At 40.1% G+C, this 24,526-nt stretch overlaps 1 protein-coding gene across 4 annotated transcripts in view; it reads left to right on the plus strand.

Moving 5' to 3' along the window:
* The first annotated feature begins 7,928 nt into the window (after window positions 1-7,928).
* Window positions 7,929-24,526, plus strand: part of TBX19 (T-box transcription factor 19) — a 28,232-nt gene continuing 11,634 nt past the window's right edge. For all 4 annotated transcript variants that reach the window (XM_060415945.1, XM_004002747.6, XM_060415952.1 and 1 more), the window contains exons 1-5: window positions 7,929-8,297; window positions 16,621-16,885; window positions 18,711-18,845; window positions 21,821-21,882; window positions 23,265-23,326. In XM_060415945.1, coding sequence (XP_060271928.1) covers window positions 8,101-8,297; window positions 16,621-16,885; window positions 18,711-18,845; window positions 21,821-21,882; window positions 23,265-23,326 — 721 coding nt within the window. In that variant the 5' untranslated portion in view covers window positions 7,929-8,100. The remainder of the gene's footprint in view (window positions 8,298-16,620; window positions 16,886-18,710; window positions 18,846-21,820; window positions 21,883-23,264; window positions 23,327-24,526) is intronic.

A 24,526-nucleotide genomic window follows, 5' to 3' on the forward strand; every position in this document is an offset into this window, starting at 1 on the left:
CAATGAACACTCAGAACTGACTTCCTCTAGGATGGACTGGTTGGATCTCCTTGCAGTCCAAGGGATTCTCAAGAGTCTTCTCCAACACCACAATTCAAAAGCATCAATTCTTCGGCACTCAGCTTTCTTCACAGTCCAACTCTCACATCCATACATGACCACTGGAAAAACCATAGCCTTGACTAGACAGACCTTTGTTGGCAAAGTGATGTCTCTGCTTTTTAATATGCTATCTAGGTTGGTCATAACTTTTCTTCCAAGGAGTAAGCGTCTTTTAATTTCATGGCTGCAGTCACCATCTGCAGTGATTCTGGAGCCCAGAAAAATAAGGTCAGCCACTGTTTCCCCATCGATTTGCCATGAAGTGATGGGACCAGCTGCCATGATCTTTGTTTTCTGAATGTTAAGCTTTAAGTCAACTTTTTCAATCTCTTCTTTCACTTTCATAAGAGGCTCTTTAGTTCTTCCCTTTCTGCCATAAGAGTGGTGTCATCTGCATATCTCAAGTTATTGATATCTCTCCCGGCAATCTTGATTCCAGTTTGTGCTTCCTCCAGTCCAGCTTTTCTCATGATGTACTCTGCATATAAGTTAATTAAGGTATGTACATTATGTTTCTAGATACAATACTGTTGCACACTAAATAGGCTGTACTATATAGCATAACGATAATTTTCATATGCTCTGAGAAACAAAAAACATTTACATGACTCATTTTATCACAATATTCATTTTGTTTGGGGGGTTTAGAACTGAACCACTGAAGTATGCCTGTCAATGTTGGTGCAATTCCTATGTTCATGGGCAGTTTTACAAAGTTTGGCTTTCCCATTTGATTGAGGTTAGTGATAATTGAGGATGAGTCATTTCACTGAGGAATCACCAGGTCTATTACCTAAGGAGTGCGTCATAACACTCGGTTTTCAGAATGTTCCTCACCCCTGCCTCCACCAGCAATTGTTGTCTCTGAGTACAAATCCTCCCAAATCTCCTCTCTTCTGAAAGTCATTCTCTTGTTTTCTCCTGCAATGGGGAGGTAAAATTGCCTGGCTGAGAAGTGAAGATCTCAAAAGTTAATGGTTTTTTTTTACCACAGATTTCACGTCAACTTACTTCTCACAGGCCCTTTGCTGCCTTTTGTGTTGGTCATTTCTTCATCAAACTTGGGATTGTTGAGCAAATTGTGTACTCAAAGAACAGCTGAAAAACAATAATGATCTATAAATAAAACTTCAGTTTGAGAAAGCTAAAAAAAAAAGTTAATGGTTTTTTAAAATAAAATTTCAAGATATTTTCCTATTTGATCCTAGCCAGAAACAGAGTTGGGCCATAAACAAGGCTGAGTGCCTTGATGCTTTTGAACTGTGGTGCTGGAGAAGACTCTTGAGAGTCCCTTGGAGTGCAAGGAGATTAAATCAGTCAATCCTAGAGGAAATCAACCCTGAATATTCATTGGAAGGACTGATGCTAAAGCTGAAGCTCTAACACTTTGGCCACCTGATGTGAAGAGCTGACACACTGGAAAAGATGCTGGGAAAGATTGACAGAGGATGAGTTGGTTGGATGGCATCACTGACTCAATGGACATGAGCTTGAGCAAACTCTGGGAGATAGTGAAGGACAGGGAAGCCTGGCTTGCTGTGGTCCATGGGATCACAAAAGTTTGGACATGACCGAACAACTGAACAACTTCCTTTCAGAGGAGTATAGTGCATCAAATCCCTGAGGCATTTCAGGGTTCTGTGGTACAATTGGCTTGCTTCTTATTGGTCTCTTCCCCTGAAGCTTATATTTCAACTTTCTCTGATCTGCCTCATCAGTAACAGCCATTTGTTTTGGCAGTTCCCAAAATCTTGGTGACATCTCTTTTCTGCTGTTGTTTGCTCTGCTGTACTCCTCAACTTTGTGGGTTTACATTTCATGTTACCTTAGTGCCATTTTAGAGCTGTTTGCGGAGCATATATAAAAGAATGTGTTTAATCTGCCATGCTTAATCAAGAGTCTTTAAAAATTCTACTTTAAAAGAAGTATGCATGTATTATAAATAAAAATGTCTTCATCAAACTTGTTAGCAGAGGTCATCTCTTGGAGCTGCAATTATAGATAGTTTTTCTTTGCTTAATTTTTCAAAATTATCTATAGCAAGATACTTAGTAACTAGAGAAAGATCAATCAAGTAAAATGATATTATTGGGTTGGCCAAAAAATTCATTTGGATTTTTCTATAAGATGACATGGGAAAACCCAAACAAACTTTTTGGACAGCCCAATATATAGCTGTTTCAGTGAAAGCATTTTATATTAGTTTCAGATCCAATAATTAGTTGAACTATATTAAATTGCCTTTTCTTTTTTCAAATAAAACAAAGGTTGAATAGCAGCACTTTCATGTGGTTCAATCTAAACTATCTAATATAACACCGACCTTAGAGGTGATAGTCTGGAAAATGGAGTCATTATCTAGGTAGGCTAGACTCAAAGTCAAGAGAGTGTAAACCATTTTTGATTGCTAGTTTCACCCCATAACCACTGCATGTACTATTTTCCAAGGATCATTCTTTACTGGGCATACTGGTTGAAGATATTTGTGTGTTAACCTAGTTTTTAGGAGCACACTGATTTGGATGTAATGGATAAGAAAAATAACATTATTTATTTCTTTTCTTTTTTGTGGGTACACTTCACACATCTCTGTATTGTAATTCCCAGGGCATATGACTGCAGTCATGAAATTAAAAGACGTTCGCTCCTTGGAAGGAAAGCTATGACCAATCTAGACAGCATATTAAAAAGCAGAGACACATTACTTTGCCAACAAAGGTCTGTAATAGTCAAAGCTATGTTTTTTTTTCCAGTAATCATGTATGGATGTGAGAGTTGGATCATAAAGAAGACCGAGCATCAGAGAATTGATACTTTCGAACTGTGGTGTTGGAGAATACTCTTGAGGGTCCCTTGGATGGCAAGGAGATCCAACCAGTCCATCCTAGAGGAGATCAGTCCTGGGTGTTCATTGGAAGGACTGATGTTGAAGCTGAAAGTCCAATATGTTGGCCACCCGATGCGAAGAGCTGACTCATTTGAAAAGACCCTGATGTTGGAAAAGATTGAAGGCAGGAGGAGAAGGGGACAACAGAGGATAAGATGGTTGGATGGCATCACTGACTCAATGCACGTGAGTTTGGGCAAGCTCCAGGAGATGGTGAAGGACAGGGAAAACTGTATGCTGCAGTCCATGGGGTCAAAAAGAGTTGGACACGGTGGGGTGACAGAACAACAACATGCCTTTTTCTCTCTTTTAGATTGTTACATACTTTAACGGTAGGGATCCTCATCCTACTGGTATTTATGGACCATTTGAGGAAACGTTATTCAGCCTATCACACAGTGTTTTCCTCTAAAGACTCATAGGAAAAGTTTCCCTTGGGCAAATGGCCTGTTTTTTATTTTAGGAACACAGTGTAAATGTATGTCAGATTGTATTTCCCCCTGTTTGTACTGCCTGCTAGGAAGATGAGAGCCACACTTGTGCCATAGTTTTAAGTAGTTTCTTCTTGAAATCTTTGCTTAGAAGTCTTGTCGTCTTTGAACTAGTTTCTTATTGCTGCTATAACAGTTACCATATACTTAATGACTTAAAGCAACACAAATTTATTATCTTACAGTTCTGGAGGTCAAGAGTCTTAAATCAGCTTCACTAGACTAAAATCCAGGTATTGGTGAGAGTTCTTTCTGTAGGCTGTTGGGGAAAATCCATTTCCTTATCTTTTTACAACTTGCTTGGCTTGTGACCCCTTCCTCCATTTTCAAAGCCAGCTGCGCAGTAAGATACCCTTCTCTCTGGCCTCTGCTTCTGTGCCTACATCTTTTTTCTCTGACTCTGATCCTTTTGTCTCCTTCTTATGAAGACCCTTGTGATTACCTTGAACCTACCTAGATAATCCAGGATAATCTCCCTATCTCAAATTTTTAACTGAGTCATATCTGCAAAGCCTCCTCCCCCCACCAATTAGTTTTAGTTTTTAGAACAGTTTTAGGCTTATAGGAATACTGAGCAGAAAATACTGAGACTTCCCATATATTTTCTAACTTTATACATGCATAGCCTTCCAAATGTCAACATTCTGGGCCAGAGTCACACTGATGAACCTATGCTGACAAATTGTTATCACCCAAAGTCCATCATTTACAGTCTGGTATTGTACCCTTTTGGTGATGTACGTCCTATGGGTTTTGATAAGTTTATCATGACAGGTGTTCATTACTATGAAATCATACAGAGTGTTTTCACTGCTTTAAAATTCTTCTATGAGATGGTAACAATAACCCTGTAGGTGAGACAGCAAAAGAGACACAGATGTATAGAACAGTCTTTTGGACTCTGTGGGAGAGGGTGAGGGTGGGATGATTTGGAAGAATGGAATTGAAACATGTATATTATCATATGTGAAATGAATCACCAGTTCAGATTTGATGCATGATACAGGATGCTCAGGGCTGGTGCACTGAGATGACCCAGAGGGATGGGATGGGGAGGGAGGTGGGAGGGGGGTTCAGGATGGGGAACACATGTACACCCATGGAGGATTCATGTCAATGTATGGCAAAATCAATATGATATTGTAAAGTTAAAAAAAAAAAGAACTTAAAAAAAAATCCTCTATGTTCTACCTGTTCATCCCTCTTTCTCCCAGTCCCTGGCAACAGCTGTTCTTTTTATTGTCTCCATAGTTTTGTGTTTTTCAGAATGTCATATAGTTGAAATTACACAATATGTAGCCTTTTGGGATTGGCTTTTTTACTTAACAACATACATTTAGATTTCCTCCATGTATTTTCATGGCTTGATAGCTCATTTCTTTTTAGCACTGAATAATCACTGTTGGGCGTACCATTTATTAACCCTTTCAACTATAGAACAACTTCTTGGTTACTTCCAAGTTTTGTCAATTATAAACAAAGCTGCTGTTAACATCTGTGTGCAAGTTTTTTTGTGGACATAAGTTTTCAACTTATTTGAATAGTGCCATGGCTTCTTAGATCATGTGGTAAGAGTATGTCCAGTTTGTAAGCAACCATCAAACTGTCTTCCGAAGTGGCTGTATCATTTTGCATACCCACTAGCAATGAATGAGAACTCCTATTGCTCAGCCACCTCATTAGCCTTTGATGTTGTCAGTGTTTTGTTCATGCTAATGGGCACATAATGGTAACTTGTTATTGGTTTAACCTGCTTTTCTGTGATGACATACAATGTTGAGCAACAAAGTTCTTTTTTATCATATGTGAGGTACCGTATTCACAGGTCCTGGGGGTTAGGGCATGGGCATATTATTCAGACTTATTCGCAATTATTATTCACAATTTTGTCAATATTAATTACATGAAAATGAAAATTTTGATTCCTCAAACTAAAGCCGTATCTCTGCAGACTCCTTTCCCTGCATCCTTCCCCATCTCAGTAAATGGCTCTCTTACCTACTAACCATTCACCACAGACACTTGATTCCTCACTCTCTCCCTCACCCCACATCCTGTCCCTCTGAGGTTCTGCCATATCTACTTCTAAAACGAATCTAGAGTCCAACCACCTGCATTTGTGGCTGCTGCCACCACCCTAGGATAAGCCATCTCTTGCCTGAAACACTACAACAACCCTCTAATTTTTCTCTTTTCTTCAATTCTTGACTTTTACTACTCTATTCTCTATAATTTGTCCAGATTTCAAAAAAGCACAAAGCAAAACATACTATCTTCCTGCTTTAATACACACTGATAGTTTTGTATCTCATGTGGAATAAAATCCAAATTCCTTTTTAAGATTTATAAGGCCCCTCTTAAAGCACATCCCACTCTGATCTCTGTACTACCATGTTCTAGCCACACTGGCCTCCTCATGGTTCTTTAACTGGCCCAAGCTCCACTTCTCATATATGCCTCGTCTGCCTGAAACTCTTTCTCCAACTCTTCTCTAACTAAATCCTTGTCATCTTTTTTGTTCTCATCTGAATTGTCTCCTCAGAGGAGACTCCCCATACAACCCCACATAATTAGGATCCTCCCCACCCTGTCTTACACACATTTTTCTCAGCCATCTCACCCCTTTACATACTCTTCATATACTTATCACTACTGGTAATTACTCAGTTCAGTCCAGTTCAGTTGCTCAGTCATGTCTGACTCTTTGTGACCCCACAGACTGCAGCATACCAGGCCTCCCTGTCCATTACCAACTCCCAGAGTTTACTCAAACTCATATCCGTTGAGTTGGTGATGCCATCCAACCATCTCATCCTCTGTCGTCCCCTTCTCTTCCCATCTTCAATCTTTCCCAGCCTCAGGGTCTTTTCAAATGAGTCAGTTCTTCGCATCAGGTGGCCAAAGTAATGGAGTTTCAGCTTCAACATCAGTCCTTCCAATGAACACCCAGGACTGATCTCCTTTATGATGGACTGATTGGATCTCCTTGCAATCCAAGGACTCTCAAGAGTCTTCTCCAATGGCACAGTTCAAAAGCATCAATTCTTCGGTGCTCAGCTTTCTTTATAGTCCAACACTCACATCCACACATGACTACTGGAAAAACCATAGCCTTGACTAGATGGACCTTTGTTGGCAAAGTAATGTCTCTGCTTTTTAATAAGCTGTCTAGGTTGGTCATAACTTTCCTGCCAAGGAGCAAACATCTCAGTTGTTTATATTATTCATCTTCTCTGCCAGATTTTTCATTCCATGAAGGCAGGGCCATTTCTGTTTCATTCATTGTTGGATGTAAGGCTTCATCAGTATCTGGCACTTAGTAGGCATGGCATACTGTTTGTATACCATCCTTACTCTGACTTTATCTTATGTTTTCGCTTTTATTTTTCTTTTGTTTTCATTTTCTACAACGTTCTGTTGTAGCAAGAGGAAAACTCACAAGTCCCAGGATCTACTCACAGTTGGGGAGGTGGAGCTGTCTCTGCCTTCCCCGTGTATATCGTGTGTATTGTGTGTCATGGGTAAAAGAAATGTTTTCTACTAGTAGTATCTCCTCAGGGAAAGTGGGGATTCACCTCAGAATGCCAGATAGGCCACAAACCATTGAAGGGGAAAGCCAGAATGCCTTTCTGGATTTAAGATTACAATTGCATAATAAGGTAACAAGCTTATTTTTCAATCACTGGGGACAGTGTTTCCTTAGATTAATATGGTGCTAGAAGGATTTTTTCTCCTTCTGGCTAGGATTGGAAATGAGAAATATTTGGGCTGTGGATACTAGGGAGGAGGAGCAATGTTCAGCGCTCTTCTGCTTGTGGGAGGAAATGAGGGACCTTGAGATGAGCAGGAGACTACACCTTGAGAGGTCTTTAGGATCCTTCAGGAGAGAGATGGCTAGTAAGGGATATCCTGGGAGAATGAAGTCCTTAGCTCTTTTCTCCTGATTTCTGACCCTTGAGTGGATGGCACACAGAGCATCTTCCTTCCTTTTGTGGTACAGTTGTCATATTCCTTGGCACAACGCCCTTGGCCTTCCATATATTCTATTCTATTCAGAGCTAGTGGTTAGGTTCTCAACTGTGTCAGGAAATCCTGTTTCGGCATCAAGGTTTCCGATGCTTCTTTTTCCCTATAGATACCACAAGCCATGATTTAGACACAAATGTGATTTGCCTGATTGTTACAGTCTGGGCCCACAACAATTTTAATTAACTGGAAAATGGTCCTCAATACACCGATTAGACCTCTTCAGGTACAGCAAGATAAAAGCCTGATAATTTGGATGGAGTACCCTTCTTAAATATCTACTCTATACACAGCAGCCAATGGGAAAGCCAGGCTTTCTCCCACCTGATCCAGTGAGTAATTAAGAGAGGGCTTTTTCTTCCCCACCTCTCCCTTCCACCCACCCCCAGCTAAAGCTTAACAGGTTGGTGGTATAATTTGTAGACTTTCAGGGTGTCATGCTAGGATCTTAGGCAAGAGACTAGGCATCTCTTCCCCAGCTTCCCAGGCACTGTCCAGCTGGATTTGAAAAGCAGGCAAGTGACAGGAGGAAAGAGGTGGAAGCCGGCAAAGTAACTACCATTTCTCAGCAAAGTTTGAGAGGGGCCTGTGGCCATGAGTGAGTTGGACACTCAGAAGACCTGTGATGGAACTGTTTCTCGTCTGCTCAATGTGGTGGAAAGTGAGCTTCAGGCAGGGAGGGAAAAAGGCGACCCTACAGAGAAGCAACTTCAGATCATTCTGGAGGATGCCCCTCTCTGGCAGAGGTTCAAGGAAGTCACTAACGAAATGATCGTGACCAAGAATGGCAGGTGAGATTATCTGTGGCTCTACTTGGGCTGGCGGGGCTTGGCAAGGGAGGCAAGGCCCCTTGAACATAGAAAAGGCTGCAGCTCTTCACTCAGAGGTAGCGGGGTCTGATTAAACACTCCCGAGGACAGTCTCCTACGGCTTTCCCCCAGCCAACTTAATTAATTTCTCTGAGATCGTCAGAGAAGTGGAGCATGAAGCCACCTGTTTTGCCTGCATTTTAAATGAAGAAATACTTTGAAATTACTGTAAAGGGGGGCATGTCCTGTGGGTTTGGGAAATGAACTCAAATGTCAGAAAATAATGTTAATTTTTGACTGACTGTACATCCTGGGGGCTTCCCTGGTGGCTCAGATGGTAGCAGATTACTACTATTCTTTGAACCCCAATTCCATTCAGATAAGATAAAAATAAAAGGCAACTTTATCTGGAAGCTGGGTGATCTTGTCTGAAGTATAGCAAACTTGCGAGACATTTCTGACAAGCTGAAGATTCAGAGGCTAAAAGGCAAATTTAATCTCATTTCCTCTTACTACACTTGCTTCTTCCTGTGTGTTTGTGGTGAGTGTTCATTTGAAACTGTGTGTGTTTGTGACAGCATGAAAGCCACTGGAGTAATAGTAAATGAACCCATAATATACTGACTGAGAAAAGAGAAGATGCCTTCTGTTTTTTTCATTGCAACAAATTAGGGATTAACGAAAATGGAGTCTCTGTTGGCATTTCTTGGATTATATTAAATCTATTTCTGCCAAGTGACTATCTAAGGTAATATTAGGGGTTTCTGTTTAGTAAAGGAGATAGAAATATTTAGAAAGAAAGTATTGTTCGCAAGCTTAGCCAAACAGCTCTCAATATTAATGTGATACTGATCTTTCTGTTCACATGGTCAAAAAAGTTCATTGAAAGGTATTTTCAATATGGTTAGTTTCAGCACAATCTCAAAGGTTGTGACTTTTGAGAGAAATTCTGCTTTCCAATGAGAGAAAAGTCCCAGCTAGCTGAAATTCTGGCAGGCTTTTATCCTTGTGAAAAGCACTTTCATTTCTGACTTCTCACTTTTCCATTTCTGAATAAAATGCATGGCATAGAGAATGAACCATTCTATCTGGGAAAATTATGAACTTGAGTGTTGTTGTGTGACATTACAGTGCTTCATAAATAAAAACTGTTCTAGAGATAATAGCCTTTCAATAAATTGTGATTACTAATAGTAGCAAGAATATCAATCTTGCTTGATGCTTATATTTTCTCTCTCTAAATGGGTCCCATATTTATTTCATATATAGAATTTGTTATTTTTAATAATTTTAATTGTAATTTCACCTCTTCTTACTCTTGATCTGTATTGATGCATTATATTCTGTAAAAAGAAATAGAAAACATGTTTGTAATTTCAAAGAATTATCCCCAATTCCTAAAACTAGATATACTTTCTTTCCTTTTAAAGATGAGTGATGATACAATTTTAAAAGTTTTATGATGTCTGATGACAGGTAAACCTTTCTGTTTATTATTATTTTAGTTACACTAATACTTAGCCTCATACTATTTATTTGGCTGTCAAAGTGGTCATATATGATATTAAAATAAGTATAATCATCAAGTAAAAATATAGTCCATATATTTGAATGAGGAATAAATAAAAATTTTGAAAACCATTATAAGATTCTACTTAATAATATGTCATATTGGTATATTCTTTTACAATTTTAGAAGAGCATTCTCTTGCCTTTCTGCACCTATATAATTTTCTCCATATTTAAAGTTGAGAAGTCTTCACATATTTAAAGTCATTAACTATGTGAAAATTATTCTCTGTAGAAAAAGTCTAATTATGATCAATGTGATTATTCTTATTTTCTGTGGAGGTCCTGCTGACATGTTACCTCCTCGGTGAATTAAATCTTTTCTTAGGATCTCTGAACCCCTCCTGGTCAAGATTTTGCCAGGAGATAGTTCCCTTTGTATTTCGGATAAAGAAGGGAAGACAAATCTCTAAGAAATGAATGCAGTTGGTAATGAATGAGTGTGATCTGGAATTACTCTCAGTCTGTTTAGTTTCTCAGAATAAACTGTTAACAACACTTTTCTGCTCTTGATATAGGCACATCTTTCTTGTTTTGCTGTCTTCTTTATTCTCCTCTTCATCTCTCTTTTCCCTCTTTTTTTCTCCTTGTATCACTACTTTTGACCCATTTTCTTCTGTCAGTAGACCCACAATGTCTCCTTCAGATGCCCCATCCTTATCTTTCATACCAACTCCTGAGCCTAAGGCAGATGGAACTGTGGCCCTTCTCTGGAAAGAAAGAACATTCCTGGTAGTTAATACCCAGTCTTGGCCCTTTTCGTTCATGTTACCCTCCTGCCCCTGTAGTCAGTTAACTTTCTGACTTTTCTAAATCTTTGATGGGGTTAATCAGATATCTCCTGTACTCTAGAGCATAATTGTCCTCTGTAATAGCAAATTTTAAAATAGCATAGATGGGATGATGAATGAAAAGGCTCATTTTCAAATGAGCATCTATTTATATGCATAAATAGGAGGCTTGCTTCTGACATTGATCAGAAGTGATAGAGATTTTCCCTGAAAAACAGTGAATTATCCTCAGAAACTGGGATTATGATGGTTCTTCATTCCTTCCTCTCCTGTCCCTTCCTCGTGCTGTTTGACTGCTTCTTTTCTCTCTCCTCTCTTTTCTTCCCCTCCTTTTTTATTGACAATGCTTAGTTATCGATATTCAATAGCCTTCCAGACATAACAATAACAATTATAATACCTCCTTAGAGCTCATTTGAATCATCTCTAGTGCATTAGCTTGTAAATACTTCCTTTCATTTCCATCCTTTAAGCTAGGAACTTGTATTTTAGGTCGCACAAAAAGATTTATTTCAGATTTCAGTGGCAAATAAGTGAAATCTCTTGTAACTTTTGTTTTCTCTACAGTAACATATTTGCCTTGGGGGGAAAGCTATATTTCATGTGTATTTCTATGCAGTTGAATAATTTGATTTCATTCAGATTAAATTTGCCTTGAGAAGATTTTAATAAACTGGAAGAATTTCTGATGTAATTGGTGTATCCATTTATTATCATAAAATGTTAGGATCACTAAGTTGAACTTCCCAGTGATTTAGAGATGTTGGTTCGGTGAGCTAATGCTCATAGTGGGAGGCAACAAGGGCCCTGAAGGTATAGTGGAAGAGAAAACCAATGTTGCACATCAGGAAAGAATTGTCCATGTCCCTGTAGTCTATGGAGGTTTTTCTCTGAAGTTTACAATTGCGGTTTATGAGGATCATATGTTTTTGTGTGATCTGCCTCTAACCAGGCTACTTTGGTTACTTGCCCCTTCTCTCATCTTCACATAAGTCTAAACATCCATGCCCAATGTGTCTGCATACACACACACTCCAAAACCCTGATGAATGCTTTATGATTATTAAAATTTTGTGGGGGAAAAAAGAGAGTTTACTTCCTGAATTTTGCCTTTAACCATCTCTGCTGTTTCCCCACCTAGAAAATCTGCCTTGTCTGCCCTCTCTCTTCCTATAGATCTCAGTCTTCACAGCCTCTTTCAGCAGAGCTTACAGGGGCTCTCAAGATCCCCTGTAAGATAAATAAAAACTGAGAAACTAGCCTAATAGCTAAACAATACAGAGTTCATGGCCAATCCTAAGCATGTATGGTTCCTCAAGCATGGTTTTGGGCAGTGCTTATATTCCCTACTACATTTGCTTCTCTCTCTCTGCTATAGGGATTGGTTTACATATTTCTCAGCTTCTCAAAGATTCTTGGCCATCTCTGTGGTTAGCCACAGAGATGGAAGAAAAGGGAGAAAAGATCAAAGAAGTGCAGCTCATCCCTGAAAACAGCCTGGTCATGAGTGTTGCCCACAAGTAAAGAGATATCACATCCCAGTCCTTGTGAGGCTGGAGAAAGAGGCAGAGGAGAGCAGGAGGTGCTGAACTTGGCTTGGAGTCAGGGTGGCTTCAAGTGCTAGTTATAAGACTTTGGGCAAGTTGACATTTATTTACATTGGTGACATTTATGACATCATTGGTATAAAGAAGATAAAAATACACATCAGTTCATTTCTGTAGTGATTAAAAAAGAAAAATAATGATAAAATTCTCAGCAAATGAAGTATTAGAGATTAAAGCAACAAATGGTCCTACCATGTTTTACATGTGTTCTTCTAAGAACCAGGATGCTTCTTTACTTCTTTACTTTTTCTTTATTTACTTTTTTTGTTAACAGCTTTGTTGTGATAATTTACATACTATACAATCCAAAAAAACTTGTTTAAAGTATACCATAATGTCTTCATGGTTCATCTGTGTTGTAGCATTTTTATTGACAAATAACAATTCACTGTATAAATATACTTCATTTTATTTATTCACCCATCAATGGACATGTGTGTTGTTTCCAATTTTCAACTGTAATGAATAATGCCACTATGAATGTCTGTATATAAGTTTTTATGTGGGTGTATGTTTTCATTCAGTTCAGTTCAGTTCAGTTGCTCAGTCGTGTCTGACTCTTTGGGACCCCAAGAATCACAGCATGCCAGGCTTCCCTGTCCATCACCAACTCCCGGAGTTCACTCAGACTCGCGTCCATCGAGTCAGTGATGCCATCCAGCCATCTCATTCTCTGTCATCTCCCTCAACATTCAGAAGATGAAGATCATGGCATCTGGTCCCATCACTTCATGGGAAATAGATGGGGAAACAGCGGAAACAGTGTCAGACTTTATTTTTTGGGGCTCCAAAATCACTTCAGATGGTGACTGCAGCCATGAAATTAAAAGACGCTTACTCCTTGGAAGAAAAGTTATGACCAACCTAGATAGCATATTCAAAAGCAAAGACACTATTTTGCCAACAAAGGTCCATCTAGTCAAGGCTATGGTTTTTCCAGTGGTCATGTATGCATGGGAGAGTTGGACTGTGAAGAAAGCTGAGTGCTGAAGAATTGATGCTTTTGAACTGTGGTGTTGGAGAAGACTCTTGAGAGTCCCTTGGACTGCAAGGAGATCCAACCAGTCCATTCTGAAGGAGATCAGTCCTGGGTGTTCTTTGGAAGGAATGATGCTAAAGCTGAAACTCCAGTACTTTGGCCACCTCATGCGAAGAGTTGGCTCATTGGAAAAGACTCTGATGCTGGGAGGGATTGGGAACAGGAGGAGAAGGGGACAACAGAGGATGAGATGGCTGGATGGCATCACTGACTTGAAAATTCTGAAAGAGATGGAAATACAGACCACCTGACCTGCCTCTTGAGAAACCTATATGCAGGTCAGGAAGCAACAGTTAGAACAGGACATGGAACAACAGACTGGTTCCAAATAGGAAAAGGAGCATGTCAAGGTTGAATATTGTCACCCTGCTTATTTAACTTCTATGCAGAGTACATCATGAGAAACGCTGGGCTGGGAGAAGTACAAGCTGGAATCAAGATTGTCGGGAGAAATATCAATAACCTCAGATATGCAGATGATACTACCGTTATGGCAGAAAGTGAAGAGGAACTAAAAGCCTCTTGATGAAAGTGAAAGAGGAGAGTGAAAAAGTTGGCTTACTCATGTACATAACACCTAGGCGTGGAATTGCAGGGTCATATGGTAACTCTGTATTTTAACTTGTTAGAGGAATTGCAAGACTCACATTTTTTCCAGAGTGGCTGGTCCATTGTATATTCCACCAGCAATGTATAAGTGTTCCAATTTCTCCACATCCTCACCTATGCTTGTTGTTATTCACTTTTTATTCTTATTATAGCCATCTAGTGAGTATGAGGAATGATTTCAAATGTAGGTTATAATTCAGTTTGTTAGGTGTCAACTCTCGCTCTTCCTGAATACATGGACTTAAGTTGGTTTACTTAAACTCACCAAGCTTCATTTTCATTATCTTATCCAGCCTCTGGTACTCAAAGGTACTATCTATTTGCTATCTATTAAATGCTTGCTAGGAGCCATACTGGGGTATAAACCTTGGTTGGTGTAAACTCCCCCAGGTTCTTTGTATTTTGCCATGAGTTTTGAAGTGGTCTCTAAGACCACTTAGAAAAGAGGGGCTACTGAAAACAGATCCCTGTTATTCATACACAGCTGGAGGACTAAGTTGGAAGAGGACCCAGCAAAGGAGTTGGAAGGAAGTATTGATGAGGTGATGAGCCAAGGGGAAAAATATCCTGTCTGTCCAGAGTGTTCAGGGAGCCCATGTAATTTAAGCTCAGAAGACTGAGGAGCCTGGATGGCTTGAGTCCATCTCTAGATCCAGCCTTTGTTATCCGTTGGTCAATTTCTTCACTTTCCATATGTGACAGTTCTTATTGTACCTCATTTCAAAACTAGGCACTACTGGGCACAGGAGGATTCCCTTGGTGACCCTCCAGTCCCTCATCTATACCCATTATGCTTTTAATATTTCCATACCCGGCGTCCTTGGACTCCTTCTTTTAGCAATGGACATACTCAGTTTTCCCTTTTTTATTCTCTTCCCAACCTTAATAGAAGCACAAATCCTCCAAGTGACTCCCCTTACTCCCTTGGATGTCTCCTTAGTTGCTATCTTAAAAGCTAAAGATACCCTAGACCAGTACATTTTAAGCTTTAAAGTTCTGGTGACTTAACTGGAGATTTTGAAAAGCACAGATTTTGATTGTGTATGTCTGGAGTTTGATCTGAGCTGCTGCATTTCTGATTACTGCTGCTGCTGAGTCATGAACCGACTCTGAGTAGCAAGTGTTTGGACCCTAGTTTGTTAGCTTTTCAACTTGGAGACTCAGATTTTCAAAGATGTATTGACAAATAAGATAGCTTCTGGGGCAATCGGGAGGTGGTAGGGGTGTCTGTATGGAAACTAGGTCTTTTGAGGAGATTGGAGCAACGTAGAGAGCTTGGTGAAGGAAAAATAAGCTAAAGAGAATCAGAAGCCAGGTGAGATGGCTCCTCCAAATATTTGTGAGAGTAAGCTTGCTGGTATTTTCTTGGAGCATAGGAGCTGCTGCTGCAGCTGTTTAGGCTCTACCACATGTCCGGCTCTTTCAGGGACCTGTGGACTGTAGCCAGCTAGGCTCCTCTGGCAGTGGGATTTCCCAGGCAAGAATATTGGAGTGGGTTGCCATTTTCTTCTCCAGGGGATCTTCCCAACCCAGGGATCAAACCCACGTCTCCTGCATTGGCAGGCAGATTCTTTATCACTGAGCCACCTGGGAATCCCCCAGAGGGTGGGAGAAGGACCAATAAATTCAGATCATCATGTCTTAAAGTATACATCTTCCTTTAAAAATTTTTTATTTATTTTTGGCTGCACTGGGTCTTTGTTGCTGTGTGCAGGTTTTCTCTAGTTGTGCTGAGTTGGGGCTACTCTCTAGTTGTGGTTTGAGGGCTCTATAGCATGCAGGCTTCAGTAGCTGTGGCTCATGGGCCTAGTTGCCCTATAGCATGTGGAATCTTCCAAGACCAGGGATGGAACCCATGTCCCCTGCATTGGCAGGCAGATTCTTAACCACTGGACCACCAGGGAAGTCCTCAAAGTGTATTTCTTGAACACAAATTCCCATAAGACGCTCAGTGAGAAGATCGTTGCACTGGTACACAAGTGCAGAATGCGGAATCCCTCTTCCCTTCTCAAAGTGCATACAGGTGAATTAAAGCCTCTGACAACTCCTGCAGGGAAGGAACTGGTCTAAATATGTAGAGTCAAGGGTCCCCTTCACTGCCTTTACCACAAACCATGTTTTCCGTATTAACACTGTTACTATTATTTAGAACTGTTTTGTGATACAGAGAAGGCCTGCTCTGTGGCAATAGTGTGAAAATCTGATGTATGCTGAGAGAAAACCTTTGAAGGAAGCTCTGTGAAGACCTGGTACCTGCCTGTCTATAATACCTCAAATTTCAGGAGGAATTTCATTCTAGTCAAATGGCTAGATCAATGATTTTCAGACTTTAAAACAGAGCACAACGTTTAAAAGTAAAACCTCAATATACACGTGTTCCCCATCCTGAACCCCCCCTCCGGCCCCCCTCCCTGTACCATCCCTCTGGGTCATCTTACCTCCAAGTAAAATAAATAAATTTATATTTTAAAAAACCTCAATATAAAATACATTGGTAAAAAGAGGCTTGGCTGACTTCGAGGTTGCTGGCCTGGCCCCTCTTTAATTTGGCTTCCCCCTGTGCATTTTCTGCACCACCAGAGCCCTCCAAGGACAGTCTCCTCTGAGCAGAGAGAGGGCTAGACAACTAGAGAGATGTTCCTAACATTCTAATATCCTTCTTGTGGCTCAATTTTTGCCTTTTCTTTTAGACGGATGTTCCCAGTCCTAAAGATTAGCATCACAGGGCTGGACCCCAATGCCATGTACTCACTCCTTCTGGACTTTGTCCCAACGGACAGTCATCGCTGGAAGTATGTCAATGGAGAATGGGTGCCTGCAGGCAAGCCAGAGGTCTCCAGCCACAGCTGTGTCTACATCCACCCAGACTCCCCCAACTTCGGTGCCCATTGGATGAAGGCACCCATCTCCTTCAGCAAAGTGAAGCTGACCAATAAGCTCAACGGAGGTGGGCAGGTATGCTTGGTAGCCTGGCCACCCGGCTGCCCCACAACACCCATCAAGAAATATCAAGGGTGCATTTAGGCAATTAGGGGGTCCTCACCGACCTCTTCTCTCACAGAAGCCAATTATTCCCCAGAGTCCAAATGTGAACAGGAATAAACAGCTCTTAATTGGTGCTTTCAGTTTTTAATGGACTTCCTGATGTTAAGAGAGAGTGAGAGAGTGCAGTAGTTTACTTAATCATCAGGGGCCTTTCAGAGTTTTGCCTTGTGTGCGGTGCTTTTTACCAAGCCTGGGAGGAGGGAGATGTTTGTGGGTACCAGGGTTTTATTATTCTCTCTCCCCCCACCTTTTTTTTGGTGTAAGTGGCATCTTAATAAAAAGCTGCTCCTAAATGAAATAATTGCTCCCTCTACTTGGGCATTATGATAATTATCAATAGAATGAATCAGCTTTGGGTTTTCAGAAAAAGAATCCAAACAAACCTTAAATAAAGAGGGTTTTATTTAAGGTCTCCAATTAGAGTAAACAAGATTTTGAGGCTTTTTACTCTTTTGTTTTCTCTGGTAGGATTGTGCATACTAGTGTGCTGTGCAAGGTTGCTATTTGCTTTATAAAATGTAGACTGTTTGGAGGGATTAGACCCAAATGGGGAAAGAGGTCTTATTCCCCCAGATTTCACTTTGGTCAGTCTCATAAGCCCTTAGACGTTTCACCCCTTCTCTGATCTCTGTGCTTATCCAGCTGGGATGTAGGGGTTCTTGTTTTAAGAATGGTAAGTCATTTTCCCAAGTCTCTGCAATATTCGGAAGTTTCCAGTTCTTTATTGAATCAGGAAATTGAAAAGTAAACTATTATTCTCTCCCAGTTTTCACAACAGGAGACTTTCAATAAACCTTTGATTTGAATCACAAAGAGTGGGTGTTATATAACCAGCAGATGTCAGCTATCATTACTTTTTAGGTAATTCAGCCCTTTGTCAGGATTTTGAGACAATTAGGAATTCTTACTTGGGGGCTTCCGTGGTGGCTCAGATGGTAAAGAATCTGCCTGTGATTCAGAAGACCCAGGTTTGATCCCTGGATCAGGAAGATCCCCTGGAGAAGGGAATGGCAACCCTTTCCAGTATTATTGCCTGGAGAATTCCATGGACAGAGGAGCTTGGTGGGCTAGATTGGTTGCAAAGATTCAGACATGACTGAGCTTCTAACACTAACACACTTTCTTTTTTAAAAAATTTTTTAGTTTTACTTTATTTTACTTTACAATACTGTATTGGTTTTGCCATACATCAGCATGAATCCACCACGGGTGTACATGAGTTCCCAAACATGAACCCCCCTCCCACCTCCCACCCCGTATCATCTCTCTGGATCATCCCCGTGCACCAGCCCCAAGCATCCTGTATCCTGCATCAAACATAGACTGGCACTTTCTCATAGGAAGAAAAACAGTATGTTTTAACAGAGCAAAATTCATATCGTTGTGCTGAAAATAGGAGGAAAAAAAAAAAAAAAGGAAGCCAGGATTTTGGCAGAAAACCGAACACTGTTTAGACCAGCTCTTCTCTGGCAACCCACCCTTCACCCTCTTATGTGTGTATGTGCCTAGTCACCCTCACAAGCAGCTCCAAAGTTATTCTCCTTAAGAGTTTCTAAAAAAATCTCCCTTCAATAATTTCTCAGAGAGACAGTGGCAGCTCAGATGACTGGGGATCAATGTGTGTGGCCCTAAATGAGGTGGGTGTTAACCTTAGGACTAATCAGAGATGCTGAGTCATCTGTAACCTGTGATGCCCCAGGCTTTGTGTGTTCTCTCTCTTCTTCCACCTAAACAGATAATGTTGAATTCTCTGCATAAATATGAACCCCAGGTTCACATAGTGCGTGTTGGAGATGCCCATCGAATGGTGATGAACTGCTCCTTCCCTGAAACCCAGTTCATAGCTGTGACTGCCTATCAGAACGAGGAGGTGAGTGTGTGTGTGTATGTATGTGTAAATGTCACCTGGGGGAGTGTAGTGGGACTAGGGGGTGGTGCTTTTATTGCTATGACCAAACTTGAATGAAAGGTAGGTTTTCTAACATTCAGATACACTCAGATAGACTTGGTAGAGACAAAGTTAAACAGTGTGGTAATCACTTTCCACCTCCTTCTCCCTGCTTGCCAAAGCTCCACCAGTGTTTCTTCTCTTGGTGCCAATAAGGCACAGTGGTGTATTGTAATACAACCAGCAGAAATGCAGGAGTCTTTGTTTCCAGGCCCTGGACCTGACAAAGCTCGGCGTCTCTCCTGCTCTAGAGCAAGTCTGTGGGAATTGATCCAACTGTGCACCCCCTTTGGGTTTGTGTTATACTATCTGTCCCACTTGTTAGCTTTTTTGGGGCCATATGTAGATCTTTTCCTGCCTAACTTGGGCCACACTAATGGTTACAGCTAAGGAGCCAGCATCTGGCCTCTGTAAACTCTGTGGGAACAAAATATTTTTGGTTCATCCACATACTATAGGAGTTTCCAAGACTGCTGGTCACCAGGATACCTGATCAGTTGGATTCTTTTTGCTTAAACTTTAAAAGATTATTAAAAATTGAAGTATAGTTGCTTTACAATGTTTTTATTTTTTGCTGTACAGCAAAGTGATTCAGTTATACATAGATATATACATATTCTCTTTTTATGTTCTTTTTTTATGGTTTATCTCAGAATATTGAATATAGTTCCCCATTCTATACAGAAGTATCTTGCTGCTTTTCCATTCTATATATTTAATAGTTTTGCATTTCCTCCTCCACCCTTAAAAATTTTTTAAATGGTAATGATACATGTTTATTAAAAAAACTTCACATGATAAACAAATAGTATGGAAGTATATACAACGAAATGATAAGTTAGAGGCAAAAATTTACTCTTTCCCTATTTTGTGAATCCTACACCCCAGGGACACTACAAATAATAGCTTAGACTGTGCTTTTTTCCCACACATATTCTGTTCGTTTATAAATATGCACAGTGTATAGATTTCCTCACACAAATTGGCTCATGTTCATAATAGTATGCAATTTCTCCCCATCCCCTGTATTTAAGAGTACGTTATGAATATCTTTCTATGTAAATTGGATTAGGATTTATCTCCTTTTCTGAAATTATTGCAGAGGATACACTATATTTCAGGCAATCAGTTTCCCACCTAAATGACGTTTAGGTCATTTCCAGTTGTTTTATTTTCTATGATAAATAATACTGCAGAGAATATTAAGCACTCAGAAATGGAAATGTTCTGTCAAGGATGGAATTGTTCTGTCAAGGAGAGTGTATGTTTAGAACTGTGATAGACAAAGCCCCATTGCCTCCCTCCAAAGAACATATCCATTTATAATTCCCACACCAGTTTCAACACTGGTGATTACCTACATTTTCAGCTTTGATAATTCAATAGGGTAGGAAAAATGGTATCTTACTGTTGCTTTAATTTGCATTTCTTTATTTGGAAGCTTTATAAGATTTTTAGGCTCCCATCCAGCTAACTGAGTCAGAACCTCCAGGGAGAATACCCAGAATCCAGTTTTAATAGTCTTCTTAAAGGATTCTGATGATCATCCAGGTTTGGAAACTACTGCCTTAGTGCCTACAGATGATGTGCAGGGAAATGTAATTTCTTTTCTATAGCTAATCTGGTCTCTCAGCTGAACCCTTTAGCAGGTCAGTGGAATGAAAAATTAACCAAATATCTGAAAATTTAAACAGGCCCTCAAATACTGTTCAGTTTTTATAGGCTGACACATTTTGTTTCTCAGATTGCCTTTCATCCCCTTTTACACTCTGTAGGATGGCCTCTGGGTTTATGAAGGGAAAGTGGGCTTTTGCAACTTTGGAAAGTGAGGAGGAGTTGGGGGCCACATCCTGGCCTACTCTGTTCTCTGGATAATGTCCCTTATCCACTGACATGCTGCCTGCTCTCTCAGTCCATAGCAGGTGGAAACTGTCATCTCGTTGCCCTCTGGCTAAGTGCTCAGATTTTCCTGGACACATGCCGGAGGGTTCCCTCTGAACTAGCAGCAAGGCTAAGGCTATGTTTTCAACAGGCTACTAGCCTGATGCTGTAATTCTGGTCTTGGACATGCCCCAAGGGAATCAAACCTGGGAAACTCTAACCTCGGAGCCTCTGTCTCCTGACAACGTATCTCTGCCAATGTAAATGCACCCTGAGAGTGGGTACAGGGGTGGATGAGGGAGCCAAAAATCTTCTTTTATTCAGCAAATATTTGTTGGGTATTACTACAGGCTGGATGTTTTCCTACATGCTGGTAATGCTGCACTGTACTCAAGGCACTTGCATCCCGGTGAGAAGAGATGAAAATGATAAATATATGTTTGGTCAGATGGCTCTGAAGGAAAATGAAGTAGGCTAAGCCTAGGGGAGATAAAGGGTGAAAGTAGGTGGAATTGATAGTTTGTGTGTGTGTGTGTGCATGTGTGTAAACATGGCCCAAAGGGTAAGTGATTATTTAAGAGGTCAGGAAGTTGATTCTAGTCTGTACTTGAGAGTCTAGAGACAGGTGTTCATCAGTATACTCTCCTTTGTGTCCCAGTGACTAGAAAAGTAACTGACAGATGGTGGGTGTTCAATTACTGTTAAAAAAAATGAATTAATAATAGAATAAATGCTAGATTTAGCACATCAGGTTTGTGAAATTTTGTTGCTTTATCGTTTCTTTGCTCACTTTATACTGCATTTGCTATTTTCACCATATGTGACAATAAAATGTTTCTTGTTGGACAGTGCAATAGTGATTTTGTGCAGAAGGAAGCAAAGAAACGTGGAGAGGGAGAAAAAAAGAGAGAGGAGAATTATTCTGATTTTACAGAAATTCACAGGTGAAGATAAAGTGTTCTGTTCCGCATGCATATTCTACTTTCACTAACACTTCTTGTCTTTGTAAATACAAGATAACAGCTCTCAAAATCAAGTACAACCCTTTTGCCAAAGCCTTCTTGGATGCTAAGGAAAGGTGAGTAGAGAAATTTCAGGGAAATCTTATGATCTTTGCAAATATGAAGTTTATAATAATCTTGGAAGGAACCATTTGCATTACCTTTGATAGAAACATGTTTTTAATATTTAATTCAGTGTCCAACAAAATCAGCAAGATAAAACAAATTTATAATTACTTGCCATTTATAATAGGGGTCCAGGAGAACCTGGGGCTTCCCAGGTGGCTCAGGGTTAAATAATTCGCCTGCCAATGCAGGTACTGTGATTTGTTCCCTGAGTCAGGAAGATTCCCTGGAGAAGGAAATGACAACCGACTCCAGTATTCTTGCCTGGGAAATCCCATGGGCAGAGGAGCCTCGTGGGCTACAGTCTATGGGGTCACAAGGAGTTGGACACGACTTAGCAGCTAAACAACAGGAGGACCTGGAACTGGCCATGTTTTATCTGCCCTGTCTTATGATAGATTCTTAAAACTAATATAATCACATTAAAAAAAAACTAAGTGATTTAAATTTTAAATAATTCAATCTTCCTTTACCACAGTTGTCTGAGTAGTACGATTTCAAAAAATTTTTTAAAGCTAGATTTCACCTAGGAAAGGTGAGTAATTCATAAATGTGAGAGGCTCATGTCTTTCAGAAGTCAGAGACTTCTGGGGGTTGTGAATGATTTCCTTTGAAGTGTTGGGATTTTGTTGTGTCTGTTTCAAATCTTTACACTAATTCCTATAACTTTCTAATCTTTCCTTTTCATCATAAAGGCTCTATACTAACGGACAGGTATTTATAATAATGTGTCACAGGGGTCTGTCCTGTCAATATTTGACTTAATTTTGATGATGTAGAAGAAATGCCTTTTTTCAGATAAGAAAAGTCATATAATAAAAATATTTAAGACTTTGAGAGAGAGAGAGATCCTGGCTTTTGAGTCCTGGCTTTACCATTTCCTGACTTGCATAAGTCAGTTTGCTTTTCTGGGACCCATTTTCTAAATCTGCGAAAGCATGTAGTAATATTCTATCATAGGATAATTGGTGGACCTAGCATGTCACAGATGTGACTGTGCCCTGAAGTTCTATGCAAATCTTAGCTGCTGTAATCATTGCTTGAATTTTGGCAAGCAGAAACACTAACCACAAATCAGTAAGATCAAGCTGCATAGTGATAGGTGTAAATAAGGTAAATTGGATTGACTATAAAGTTGCAATTCAAAGAGCAATTGCACAAGAACATAAAGTAGGAGGAGAATGGGGGAAAGATAGTAGTTTGAGGGGAAAAAAGTGTTTTATTTTCTTATTTCAAGAAATTTATTGCTCTCCAAAGACAGTCTTGGGTGTACTTGATGCTGGATGTGAATGGTAAGCTGGACAGCTATGGTGCACTTTCATTGCTCTTTCAGGAACCACCTCAAGGATATTCCAGAAGCTATGTCTGAAAGCCAGCATGTGACCTATTCTCACTGTGAGTTGGGTGAACCCTGGATAGGAGGGGCCTGGGGCTACACTAGGAGCATCTCCACCATGCTCAGACTTTTTACCTGTCATGACTGCTTCAGGCTTGTTTCCAATATTCTATCAAGACCCAACAGTTATTTCTTCCACTCAAGACAAGTATATGCCCTTTCAAGAATTCCCAGAGAGAACCACTGCTCCTGGGGGAGTGTACACAAATCCAAGGCAGGAGAGAAAAATGGAAATAGTGGATTTCTTTGACTCCCATTTTTGTGTCAGGGAAGCTAAAGAGCTCATCAAAGTGCATTCTGGTTCTAGGCTTTATCCTGATACTCCACTCCTGCTTTGGGGTTTCCTTTTTCTTAGTACTTTCTGGTTTTTGAGTTTATCACCATTGCCATGCCTCAGAAAGGCCACAGCTTTGCACATGAAGGAACTTCTGTATTTGTTGACTGGAAAGCTACAGTATTAGTGGAGTCATATACCTGGAATTCTGCAGGTGGACTGGATGCACCTGATAGGGTGCCACCCTCTCCATGTCTCAGATCAGAGAGGAGGCTCCACAGTGGAGCAAGTCCTCTAAAGCTGCAGCAGTAATCCAAGGGCAGTAGCATCAGTGTCTGAGATACCCTTTAATTTAGAGTATAATGGTTTGCTAAGATCCCTTCTGCAGTTTTCCAGCTATGAAATTCTTTACTCCCTCCTTCCCCTAAAGTTCGCTGCATTTTTCATTACAGAAGTGGCAGTATAGCCACATAAAGAGAAACAACTCTCAGAAAATAACTTTAAAAAAACCTTTTCTCAGAAGTCTTTTTTTTCCCTTTGTCTAGTTACCATCTGTCACCATACAAAGTTATTACAATATTATTGACTATATTCCCCATACTGCACGTTTCATCCTCATGACTCTTTTGTGACTGGAATTTTGTACCTCTTAATCTCCCTCACCTAGTTATTTCCTCCCCACCATCTGGTAACTACTTGTTTGTTCTCTATATCTATGAGTCTGTTCTGTTTTGTTATGTTTGTTCATGTGGCTTGTTTTTTAGATTCCATGTATAAGTGAAATCATATGGTATTTATATTTTTCTACCTGACTTATTTCACTTAGTATAATACCCTCTAAGTCCATCCATGATTTTGAAAATGGCATGATTATTTTTTATGGCTGAATAATATTCCATTGTATATGTGTGTGTGTGTGTGTGTA

This window comes from Ovis aries, chromosome 1 (assembly GCF_016772045.2).
Source record: "Ovis aries strain OAR_USU_Benz2616 breed Rambouillet chromosome 1, ARS-UI_Ramb_v3.0, whole genome shotgun sequence".
NCBI classification, from domain to species: Eukaryota; Metazoa; Chordata; class Mammalia; order Artiodactyla; family Bovidae; genus Ovis; species Ovis aries.